This window comes from Oratosquilla oratoria, chromosome 11, assembly GCF_046742065.1.
Source record: "Oratosquilla oratoria isolate Oo_2021 chromosome 11, ASM4674206v1, whole genome shotgun sequence".
In the NCBI taxonomy this organism is placed as follows: Eukaryota; Metazoa; Arthropoda; class Malacostraca; order Stomatopoda; family Squillidae; genus Oratosquilla; species Oratosquilla oratoria.
This window is the reverse complement of record NC_134787.1, coordinates 28,712,105-28,724,960: the sequence shown is the minus strand read 5'-3', so window position 1 is coordinate 28,724,960 and position 12,856 is coordinate 28,712,105. Positions and strand designations below refer to the sequence as shown.

At 37.7% G+C, this 12,856-nt stretch overlaps 1 protein-coding gene across 1 annotated transcript in view; it reads left to right on the top strand.

Annotated features, from left to right (window-relative positions):
* The window catches only part of Dap160 (dynamin associated protein 160), a 465,025-nt gene that overhangs the window by 162,441 nt on the left and 289,728 nt on the right, over positions 1-12,856 (top strand). The window contains exon 18 of the mRNA XM_076192536.1: positions 4,383-4,486. Within this exon, the coding sequence (XP_076048651.1) occupies positions 4,383-4,486 (104 nt within the window). The remainder of the gene's footprint in view (positions 1-4,382; positions 4,487-12,856) is intronic.

Below are 12,856 nucleotides of genomic sequence, written 5' to 3'. Positions count from 1 at the left end.
ACTACTACAGAATAAAATGGCATTTCACTATATGGATGAAGGGACGATGAGAAAACTCATGGAAACCCTGATACATCCAGTACTGGAATATATCAGTAATATGGTCTCCACACAGATTGAAGGATATAAGCAAGATTGAGAGGATACAAAGAGCAGCAACCAAACTGGTCCCCAGTCTGGCAGATAAACCGTATGAGGAAAGACCAAAAGTAATGGATCTACCAACTTTGAAAGATTGAAGAGAAAGAGGTGATATGATTACAATATTCAGGTCACTAAAGGGGATAGATTGCATTGATAGAAGAGAACTGATCAAAGATGGGAGGGCTTTAAGAGGTCATGGAAGTGAATTAAGAAGACCACATATCAAAAGGATGTGAAGAAATTCTTTTCCATATAGATGTATAAAAATGTGGAATAGCTTAGGTGATATAGCCCAAGCTCAAACAATACATGAGTTCAAATCTAAATATGATAAATGGAAATCAGAGATATAGATTACATTGGAACTGTACATGTATTTGAGTTTAGGTATATTAGAAAATTAGAGAATGGGACCCAATGAGCATTGTTCCTTTCCTGTATATTACAATTATGTAAATACACAGACACACATAGACACATGCTAATGAGTGACCACATACTAATAGAGGCTGAACTTAAGGAAGAAATATATATATGAAAAGAAATGAAAAGTACAGTAAAGAAAGACTGATGTACAACAAAACAGACTTTGGAAAACTTAAATTCTTTCAAATTGCAAATTGGGAAAATTTCTACTTTGAAGAGACAAAAGTGGAAGAGAAATGGGTGATCTTGATGAAAATCTATAATGAAGGAGTGAATAAATATGTACCAAGACAGAAACAAGAGGTGTACATTAAATGTTGGTTCAACAGAAGATACAGTGAGACAAAAGAAAAAAGAAAGCTTGGAAAAGATGGAGAAAAGAAAAAGAAAAATGGAAAATGGCAAATATATATAAACTATAGAAATGAATATGGAAAAGTGCACATAGAGAAAAAAAAGAAACTATGAAAAAGACATCATAGAAAAATGTAAAGATCAACCCTAACTATCCCGTAGATATGTGAATGGTAAACTTAAAAATAAGCAGGAAATGGTGAAACTAGGCCAAGGAAATATAGAATACACAGAAGATATAGAAATAGCTGAAGTCATGAACAATCACTTCAAGTCAGTTTTTTAAAGGAAAAGTACAGCAATGGGACAAAGGAAGTGAAGTGCAATGTCCCCCCATGATGGAAATAAAAACACAAAAAGAAATAATGGATCAATTAAAGAACTTTGACATTAGGAAATCGCACAACCTGGACGGAATTGCAAACTGGATACTAAAAGAATGCAAAGAAGAACTAATGGACAAAATATACAACATAATAAGTTGCTCGCTCAAAGAAAGAAAAATACCAAAGGACTGGAAAAATGCCAACATTGTACCAATATATGAAGGAGGAAACAAGGAAGAACCAACTAATTACAGGGTGGTCTCTCAAACAAGCACTGCAGCCAAAATTTGTGAGAAAATTATTAAGAATGGATGGACAAAACACCTGGATGAAAACAATATATAAAACTTGAGACAATTTGGATTCAAACAGGGAAGATCTTGCACAAATTTAATTTGTTTCTACTCAAGACTAATAGATATAATACAAGAAAGGGACGGATGGGCTGATTGTGCTTTCTTAGACTTACAAAAAACCAACAAAGTACCACACAAAAAATTATTAAAAAATTGGTAAACATAGGAGGGATACAAGGCAACCTACTAAACTGGATGGAGGATTTCCTGCATGGTAGAAAAATGAGAGTAGTACTCAGAGAAAAGTGTTCAGGTTGGGAGGAGGTGATTAGTGGAGTTCTGCAGGGATCTGTATTGGCTCCAATAATGTTTGCTATTTATGTGAATGACATGGATGAAGATGTGGAATGTTACATGAGCTTCTTTGCAGACAATGCTAAATTGTTGAGGAAAGTGAAAACTGAAACAGACTGTGAATCACTACAGAGAGACCTAAACAAGGTTTGGAAATGGAGTCAGAAGTGGGAAGTGGACTTCAACATTAAGAAATGTAGCATAATGGAGTTCAGAAAAAGTAAAAAAAAAAAAATGAAAAAAAAAATAATATCAGGACAATATACAATTGGAACTAAGGAAGTAAAGAAAGTGGGATCTGAAAAAGACCTGGGAGTAATTATCTCAAATGACTTGTCCTCTGATAAACAAATAAACAAAATTGTCGGAGAATCCTATAACTTGCTAAGATCAATAAAATTGGTGTTTACTTATGTAGAAAAAGAAATTAAAATAATATTAGTCACACTAATAAGGGATAGACTGGAGTATGCTGTAACATTATGGTCACCCAGTACCAAAAAAATATAGAATTTTTTTTGAAAGAATCCAGAGAGCAACCACAAAAATGGCCCCAGCACTTTCAAACTTGTCATATGAAGAGAGACTGGCAAAATTGAAGTTATCGACTTTGGAACAAAGAAGAGGAAGAGGCAACCTACTGACCTTCAACAGAATCATGAAAGGCACGGAAATACTTGATAGACAGGAAATACTAAATTAAGATAAGAGAAACACAAAAGGACACAGAAAAAAGTCAAAAAGGATAGTTATAGAAGAAATCTGAAAAAAAAAAAAAAAATCCACACAGATTGGTGTTTACTTGGAACAAACTGGGCAAAAACCAAACACATATTTAAGAGCAAACTAGATACTGCAAGATACAGTACAAAGCAGGACACTATGAGCATAGCTCCCTTTCCCATAAGATACAACTAGGTAAATACATGCACAAAGACACATTCTGACAGACAGTCAGTTTGGCTTCAGGTTTACTCAAAAGTGATTGATGTGTTGCAAGGGAGAGAGGGGTGAGTGGACTGAGTGTACTTGGACCTAGAAAAGGGATTTGATAAAGTACCTCAAAGTCAAATTATGTTGGAGGACTGAGTGGCAAACTGTTAGAATGAAAGATACATGAGGACAGTAGTAAAGGACAAAATGTCAAGCTGGAGAGCAGTAACAAACGGAGTTCCACAAGGTTCATTGCTTGCACCAATGATGTTTCTTGTCTATGTTAAGGACATAATGGAAGGAACAACAAGCTATGCCATCATGTTTAGAGATGATGCAAAAATCATGAGAAGAGTGAAAAATGAGGACAGTAGACTATTGCAAAAAGATCTAGATACCATTTTTGCATGGAAGCAAGAATGGGAAATGAAGTTCAATGCCAAAAAATGCAAAGTACTGGAAATGGGCAATGGCAGCAAAAAGCCATCCTTAAACTATTCCTTGGGAAGCAAACACATTACAAAAGTAAAAGAGGAGAAAGACTTGGGAGTGTTGATAAAAGACAACCTGTCACCTGATAGACATATAAATAAGATTGTGGAGAGAGACATACAGACTACTGCAGAAGATTAAAACAGCATTCCATTGTATGGATGAAGAGATAATGAGAAAACTCATGGAAACCCTGATACATCCAATACTAGAATATTTGTCAGTAGTATTGTCCCCACACAAAGTGAAGGTTATAAGAAAGATTGAGAGAATACAAAGAGCAGCAACCAAACCGGTCCCCAGCCTGGCAGATAAACCAGATGAGGAGACTAAAAATATTGGGTCTACCAACTTTGAAAGATTGAAGAGAAAGAGGTGACATGATTACAGTGTTCAGGTCACTAAAGGGGATAGATTGCATTGATAGAAAAGATCTGATTAAAGATGGGAGGGCTTTAAGAGGTCATGGAAATAAATTAAGAAAGACCACATGCTGAAAGGATGTGAAGAAGTACAGTTTTCCATATAAATGTATAGATATGTGGAATAGCTTAGGTGATATAGCCCAAGCTCAAACAATACACGAGTTCAGTTTAAATATGGCAATTGGAAATCAAAGATATAGATTAAGTTTGAACCTACATGGATTTGAGCCTATGTTAGAAAATTAGAGAATAGAAGACAGGATCCAATGAGCATTGCTCCTTTCCTGTATATTACAATTAGGTAAATGCAATTAGGTAAATACACACACACACTCACATGTGCACACGACCTTTGGATTTGTTGATACTTTTATTTAGGTTTAAAACTATTAATGTATTATAAGATTTTTCTCAAAGTATTCTTGATATTGTATCTTTTGCTTGAGCACTAATCCTGCAATACTATTTTTGATATATACTGTATATGATTTTATGCATATCTTGTGCACAGTCAACTTAATTTCTATGATGTTTTTTTGTTTTTATTGATTTATTTATATATTTGTTTATTCATTTACATGGAAAAAATAACTATTTTATATATACTGAAACATTTGTTGTTGTTGTGACAGACAATAGTGGTTTGCCAAGTGAAGATGTGCGATATCGAGCTTTGTACCAGTTTGACTCCCGCAATGCAGATGAGCTTTCTTTCATGCCTGGTGATATCATAATGGTGAGTGTGCATGATAGAAGTCAAGTTTTGATACTCACAAACCTTTTGAATACAAAATATTATTTTGTTGATAAGATTACTGAGGTAATAATTGAAGATGTCAGCATGTGGTGCACCTTTTCTGAGAGGAAGATACCTTTATCTTAAGATGAAATTTCCACCCCTCTTCTCCTTCATAGTGGGTGTAACCCTTTGAATTGGCACTTAGCCCTTGAATTTGTTCCAGGGGCTAGTTGAAGAGATCTATAGATTTAGCTTCTGGCTACCACTGGATTCCTAAATAGTACAGGATTCCTGTAAGGGGGACATGGGCGTAGATAATGATGATAAAGTCAATGAGGGTAAAGAGCACGTTAAGAGAGAGTTTTGTGTAAGTTTGGTATGAAGGAAGAAGCTTCATTCTCTTTATTTATGCAGTCAGAAGCTTTGTGGTGGGCCTTGGTATGGGAAGGAAGTTATTAATTATGGTATTGATATAGATGGAAGGAGCCTCCAATGGTCAAGTAGCTGCACTTTGGGTATGGTATCCATGAAGTCATGCTGACCCTGTTCCTTATATACAAAGTTCTATTTACATAGAAAATAAATTAGTCAATCTTTTGTTCCAAATCTCTCTTGCAGGAGACCCATAGTTCCTAGGATATCAGCAAAATCCACCAGATTGGCTCATAAAATCACTCAAGGAAGAAATATTGTGTTATCTGGGTATGGCTAGGGTGGGACAGTGTAAGATAAGGTGTTCAGTGTCTTCTCTGTGATGGCTGCCTCTGGGGCAGTTTGTTTCTGAAACCAGTCCTGTTCTTTGTTGGTATAGTTTGTTGGATGGTAACCTGAATGTAGTGCTATTGAGATTCTTGCTTCACATGGGGGTTCTTTCATTGGGGTAATGTGTTGGAAGAGGTTTTGTTGGAGTAGGGTGTTAGCTGATGATGATGACATTCCCTGGGCTGTCTGGCTGAGTAGTCCCATCTCCCTGAGGAAGAACATGACTGGATCAGGTTTTTTCCACAAGTCCCTTATATAGTATATATGATGTTGTTGGTGTGCATAAGTGGGTACAGTGCAATCTTCTGTAATGTGTTGTATAGTATGGAGTTCAGTGATACATCCTGGACAGATATCTTCAATGCATTCATCCACCCGCCTTTGGTAATTTAAAAGGGCCAGATGGTGGCTACACCATGACTAAGTTGACTCTGTCCTGTCAAGGGAGAGATGATTCAGATGGCATACAGGAGTGTTGATGCAGCAATGAGTGATATGACTGTGGATATACTTCTGGAGGCGGGTATCTGGTGGTTGGGGAGGAAGTGAAGAGATTATTTTTATGTATTATAGTTATGTGGGTGTTGTTTTAGTGTTTCTCCACATTTTTGGGTATTCTGCTTGTGGTTTAGTGGATAGTCTGTGTTTGTGGAGGCTGCGCCAAATGTTTATGTGGCACTCGTTTCAAGGTGATCCTTAACTTTGAGGACTTGTTTCATGGTGTAGATGGTCTGTAGGTTTTGTATTTGTTGAGCTTATAATAATTTTTAGGGCTTTGTTCTATATACAGTAAAAGCCCTTGTATCCGGCACCAATGGGGCCGAAGACGTACCGGATACGAGAAAATGCCGGATACGGGAAGGGATATTAAAAAAATACATTTATTTACATTGTTCTTTTACTTATTAATAGATCTTAATTCGCTTTAATAATAAACACATCCACATGTCATATTGTAAATTCTATCAGTATAGAGTAAATTCAATCAATATACATCAGTTATAATCATCACAGCATTACCAGTTATCTAATTCATCATCTGATAATTTTACGACGGAGTTGTGAATGGCCGCGTTCAGTGTTGGTGGCTGAGAGGGTGCATTCACCTCTACACTCGAGTTTTCTTTCACTAAACTTTTTGTACCAACTTTCATAAAATATATGATGTCTCAGCTTAGAATTTTTTCCTCTTTGTTTGTGCACTGTTCTGCAAATTTCACAAACACTGCTAGACCCTTCGCTGCATCCTTCCACGACACTTTCATCTCAGGGTCGTCTTCTTCACTATCTGCCTCTGTCGTTTTCGCGTGTTCATCGGGAAGTGATTATAAAATTTCATCATCACTAAGTGAGAATGTTGCTGCTCGGTCACTGTCCATATCTACACACACTTGTATCGCTTCGTCACTAATGCAAAGTTTAGCGTGATAACCCATCTTTCAATTCTTTCATCACCGATTCTTTCTTGCCGATGGAAAACCCTCAAATTTTTTATTCCCTTCCTGATCTTCAAACATTATTTGCGGATATGATTTTCTCTAACATCGCATTAGAGTTTGTTGTTTTTCATCCTCCCAAGCTAGCGATTCCATAAAAATAGCATCTTTAACATTAAGCCCACGTTGGAATTCGGAAATGCTACCGTCCTCAAAATAAACTAGTTTGCGCATAGAACTTTTCCGATAATTCTTTTTTAAGTTTTGAATCACTCCTTGATCCATGGGCTGGATCACACTTGTTACGTTCGGCGGTAAATACACAATAAAAATGTTTCCATTGCTCAGTTCCTCAGCTTTATTGTTGTCGAGTAGGAGAATAAATTTGCTGTCCTCTAGAAGTCTTTTTTTTTTTTTTTTTTTTTTCTTTCACTGATGGGACAAACACATGCTTGAGCCAGTTCATGAATGTTTCTGAGTCCATCCATGGGTTATTTTGTGGGCGATAATCCACTGGCAAGTATATTAGATTTTTAAAACAACGTGGCTTCCGGTATTTTCTAACGACACACAATTTGACTTTATGGGTCCCTGCCATGTTCGTACACAGTAACACCGTCAGTCTATCCTTGCTTTGTTTGAATCTTTTGGTGGTTTCATCTGCTTCACTGGCTAGTGTTGATGTCGGTAAACAGTGGTAGAACAGGCCGGTCTCGTCAACGTTGTAGATCTGTTCCGATTTCAGATCGTCCTCGGCAACCAATTTTGCAAACCTATATAAATGCACTATGCATCCGTGTATGCGAGAAATAAATTGAGATATGAGATGCGAATCTTTACCATGTAGGCACAGGTTAATTAACGTACCTGTCTATAAACTCCTCTGCAAAAGGTGAATCAGCAGATTTTGCTTCCCCAAACACATCAAGACGACGTATTCTATGGTGATTCTTGAATCTTTTAAGTCATCCATCTGAGAACTGGCACGATTCTCCAATTGACATCTTTTCAGCAAAATCTTTGGCTTTTTCTTGCAGCGTTGGGCCTAATATAGCTACACCTTCAGACTTTTTAAGACAAAACCACTCGTACAACACTTTGTCCAGCATTTCCACACGTTTATGTTGTAGCGTGTGGCGATTTTCTCCAGCTTCAGGCGTGTCACTCAACTTCGCAAACTCTCTTAGTTTTTTGGATTGGGCCTTGATATCGTAAATGGTAGACGACCCAATGCCGTATTCTTCCTTTAGTATTTTTCTATTTTCGCCTTTCTTCAATCTTCTACATATATCCACCCTCTGCTTAAGTGAAAGCACCACACTTTCCTCTTCTCAACTTTGGGTATGATAAAATAGAGTTGGCTAACATGTGCACGGAGGTGGCTAACACGTGGCAGGAGAAGTGAATGGGACTGAGAAGCCCTGGTGGCGGCGAGAGCAACTACAACCACGCGCAGGGATTTTAAACACACGCGGGATTTTTTTTCTTTTATTTTTTTTGTATACGTCTATCTTTATCACAATTTTTCGATTTTCGTGAAAAATATGCCGGTTATTTGAAGTGCCGGATACAAGAAGGCCGGATACCAGGGCTTTTACTGTAGTCTGTAGGGTAATGTGGTGTGTCTCAGTGAGGTTAGAGGCCCATGTGGGGCTCACATAATTCATCATTGAGTGTACAAATTGTATACTGTAATGGTAGTTTCTTTGTTGTGTTTGAATGTTGTACTTACAAGAGATTTAAGTGCATTGAGTCTATGTGTGCATTTTTGTCTGTATGTTTGTGATGTGTTGTTTGAATGACTTGGATGTATCATATGTTACGCCAAGAATCTGTCATGTCACCATAGCTGTTCAATGTATACATGGATGGATGGGGTAGTGTGAGAGGTAAATGCATGGGTAATAGGCAGGGGATTGGAGATGATTAAATAATATCAAGAAAAAATGGGAAATAAGCCAGTTGTTCTTTGCTGATGACACTGTTCCTGTAGCAGGATCAGAGGAGGGATTAAGGAAGTTAGTGACAGAATTTGGGAAAGTGAGAGTAGAAAGTTAAAGGTAAATATGGGTAAAAGTAAGGTAATGCGATGTAAAAGGTGAGGATGGCAGGAATTTGGAAGTGAGTATTAAAGTAGAGAGACTGGAGGAAATGGATAGTTTAAGATACTTGGGGGCACATGTGGCAGGAAAGGGATGAGTGGAGGTGGAGGTAGAATGTAGACTGAGAGAAGCAAGTAAATGCCTTTGGAGGATTGAAAAGTGTAATGAGAAATAGACATTTGGGAATGGATACTAATAGGAGATTGTATTTACCTACTTGTATTATATGGGAAGGGGAGCTGTGCTCGTAGTGACCCATCTTTGTATCTCTCAACATCTAGTTTGTTCTTAAATTCTTGTATGTTTTTTTGCACACACTGTTGTCTCATCCAATTTGTTCCAGACATCCACCACTCTGTGTGGAAAGCTATATACTTATATATATATGGAAGGTAACCACTTAAGAAAATAAACAAACGGATCAGAGCGCTTTCGTATATTACATCTTCAGTGTAAATTACAAAGAAAGAGGGCACAGCAAACATAATATAGTAGGACAATAGTTATATATATATATATATATATATATATATATATATATATATATATATATATATATATATATATATATATATATATATATATTTTTTTTTCCTCCAGATATCTTCTATAACTGTTTTGAGAGTTTTTCATGTCCTCTTGTTTTTCTTCTATCCCACTTTAATAAGTCTTCTCTATCAAGGACTTCCATGCCTTTCATGATTCTGTAAATGGCCAATAGATCTCTTTCTCTTTTTTGTTCCAGGGTTGGTAGTTTCAGTTTAGACAATCTTTGTATATTAATTTTAAAGGAGTTGGTGCCATCTTTGTCATTGCTCTTTGGATTCTTTCTAATTTCTTTATATTCTTTTTTGTACTGTGTGTCCATAGTGTCACAACACACTCTAATCTTGGTCTTTTCAGTGTGACTAATATTTTTTTTACCATTACTTCATCCAAGTAATTAAAAGCCACCTTTATTGATCTTTTAAATTGTAGGTTTCTCCAACTATTTTGTTTATATGCTTGTCTGGTGACATGTCTTTGTTAATAATTACTCCCAGGTCCTTTTTGGAGCTATTGTTTTTACTTCCTTTGTACCAATTTTATGAATTGTGTTGACAAAACTGTATGGGGTAGAAACATGGAATGTAAGAGAGGAAGAGTTTAAATGTGTTTGAGATGAAATGTCTGAGAAGTATGATAGGGGTTACTAGGCTGGATAGAATGAGAAATGAGGGGGAGAGCAGAGGTGGAAAAGGAGTTGGGAGGGTTGATGAAAGAGTATTAGGATGGTTTGGACACATGGAAAGAATGAATGAAGAAAGATTATTAAAAGAAGTGTCAAAGGCAGAGGTGGATAAGTGAACAGGAGGGAGCAACTGAGGATGAGATGAATGGATGAGGTAAAAGGGGGATTGGAAAGAGGGTGATGTCTGTTGAGGAAAGGAAGAAGACAAGATAGGGGTGAGTGGAGAATGGTTGTGTATGGATGATGATTTGATACATGGAGTGGGTGGGGGATGGGGGGTTAGAGAGTGGTTAAGTGTGAATGATATTTTGATGCAGCCTGAAGGGATTTCTCCCTGTCTCCTCTTCTTCTGCATAAAGGGACAGAGAGAGGGAGTCACTGATTAAATGAAGCAGCCTTCCTGCGGATGTGCTGTGTCATGCTGCATTGTTTCTGACACTCAGGGCAGTGGGTGAGATGCAGGGATGACCCATCATCCAGAAGCCAAGAAAAGAGGGAGGGAGGGGTGGTGAATGCAAGTGGAGTGGGTGGGGATGAAATGGGTGAGAGTGGAATTATGCCTTTTGACTTTGGCTGCCTCCCTTGTAAGGGGGAAGAGCCCTTGATATATGTATGTATGTACCTCTCATATGTTTCTTTCATCCTTCTTTGCAACCAGACCGTGAATGCAAAAAAGAAGAGAAGCAAAACATAATATAATGAAGGCAAAAAGGAGAGCAGATGTAAAATGGGGAAAGAGTATGAAAGAAAGTTTTGAAAGTAATAAGAATATGTTTTGGAAGAAAGTTAAGAGAGGAAGGGGAGGTGATCAAATAGAGAAAAAAAAAGGTAAGATATGCAGATGGAGAAATGATAACAGAAGAGGAGGAGGTAACGGGTAGATGGCCAGAGTATTTTAGGGAGCTGCTAAATGTGGCTAAGGATAGGGAGGGAGTGGGGGTAGCAGTGGGAAGCACTAAGAAAATGACAGTAATGGGTGAGGAAAATGGAGAAGAATAAGAAAAGATAAGGTGCAAGTAGTTATTAAAATGATGAGAGTAGGTAAGAGACCTGGGTTAGATGGGTGTCATGCAGAGTGAAGAAGGGAGATGCAGCAATAGTGGACTGGCTAGTGAGGTTTAATATGTGTCTAAAAGAGAGTAGAATGCTGGAAGATTGGAGGAGTGCCTGTATAGTTCTGCTTTACAAGGGAAAAGGGACAAATGTGAGTGTAGTAGGATCGGTTTGTTGAGTGTAGTTCAGAAGGCTTATGGGAGGGTTTTAATTGAAAAAATTAGGAGAGGTCCAGAGTGAATAATTGGTGAGGAGCAGAGTGAGTTTTGGAAAGGTAGGGGTTGCATGGATCAGATTTTTGTAGTAAGATATGTGAGAAAGCTTTAGGAAAAGATAAGGATGTTTTTTGTGTCTGGATTTGGAAAAGTTTTATGACAGGGTAGACAGGAAGGCACCATTGGAGGTTTTACAGATATATGGAATAGGGATAAAGCTGTTAAAGAAGTCAAGAATTTATGATAGTAGTAGAACCTGTATTAGAATGGGAAATGGAGAGAATGGGCGATTTTAGGTAAAGCTGGGTCTGCATCAGGGATGTATCATGTCGCCACAGCTGTTCAGTGTGTACATGGATGGGGTGGTGCAGGAGATAAAGGTGAGGGTAATGGAGAGGGGATTGGAGAAGGTTAAAGAAAATGGAGAAAAGCGGGAGGTGAGCCAGTTGTTTGCTTAGGAAACTGCATTTGTGGCAGGGTCAGAGGAGGGATTAAGGAAGTTAGTGATGGAGTTTGGGAAGGTAGGCAATAGGAGAAAGTTGAAGGTAAATGCGGGTAAAAGGTGATGAGATATACAAGGGAAGAAGATGGAAGTGAGCTGGAAGTAAGTCTTAAAGGAGAGAGGCTGGAGGAAGTGGATTATTGGTATTTGGAATCGCATGTGGCGGGAAAGGGAGGAGTGGAGGTAGAAGTAAATTGTAGATTGAATGAAGCAAGATAATAACTTGGGGGATTAAAAATCTAATGAGAAATAGGCATTTGGGAATGGATGCAAAGAGGAGATTGTGCAAATGGTTGATTGTGCTGATGGCTTTGTATGGGGGCAGAGTCTTGGAATTTAAGTTGAAATTGAAGAGTGATTTTGGGTTTGGAAGTGTAATAGGGAGACTGTTGGGAGTGAGGAGGGGGCAAGGGAGGGAAGGGGTAGCTCTGCTAGTAAGTGATGAGATAGGAAAGCACATGGTGGAGTGGAATGAAGTACCTGCAAGGTTACTGTGAGTGAAGGTGCAGCTAGGATGGGAGATATGTTTTTTTTTTTTTTGTAAATGCATATGGTCTTGGTAGTGAAAAGAATGTTGAGAAAAGGGAGGCATTTTGGATAAAATTAAATGAATGCTTAGAGAGTTTTGGGATGGATGTCAATGTAATAGTGTTGGGAGCTCTCAATGTAAGTGTAGGGGATGAAGCAATAGAGTGGTAGGGAAGTTTGAAGTGCTAGGTAGTAATTATAGTGGAGAATTTATGTTTTTAGATGTGTTTAGAAGAAGTGTATTTAAGAAAAAAAGCCAAGCATAAGTACACATGGGAAAGGGTGGTTAATAAAGCATTAATGGACTATATAGTGGTATCCAAAAGAAGCATAGGAAGAGTTCTGGATGTCCATGTTCTTAGGCGAGGCAATGTCGGAATGTCGGATAATTTTTTTTTGTGGAAGGATAGTTAAAAGTGGAGGATAGGGGGAGAAAGAGGAAAAGGGCAGAAAGTATGAAGAGCCTCCCTTGTTTTTTCTTTCTTTTTATTTTCTTTCTTTTCTTTTTCTTTTAACTACAAAAATCACTGAATCTAAT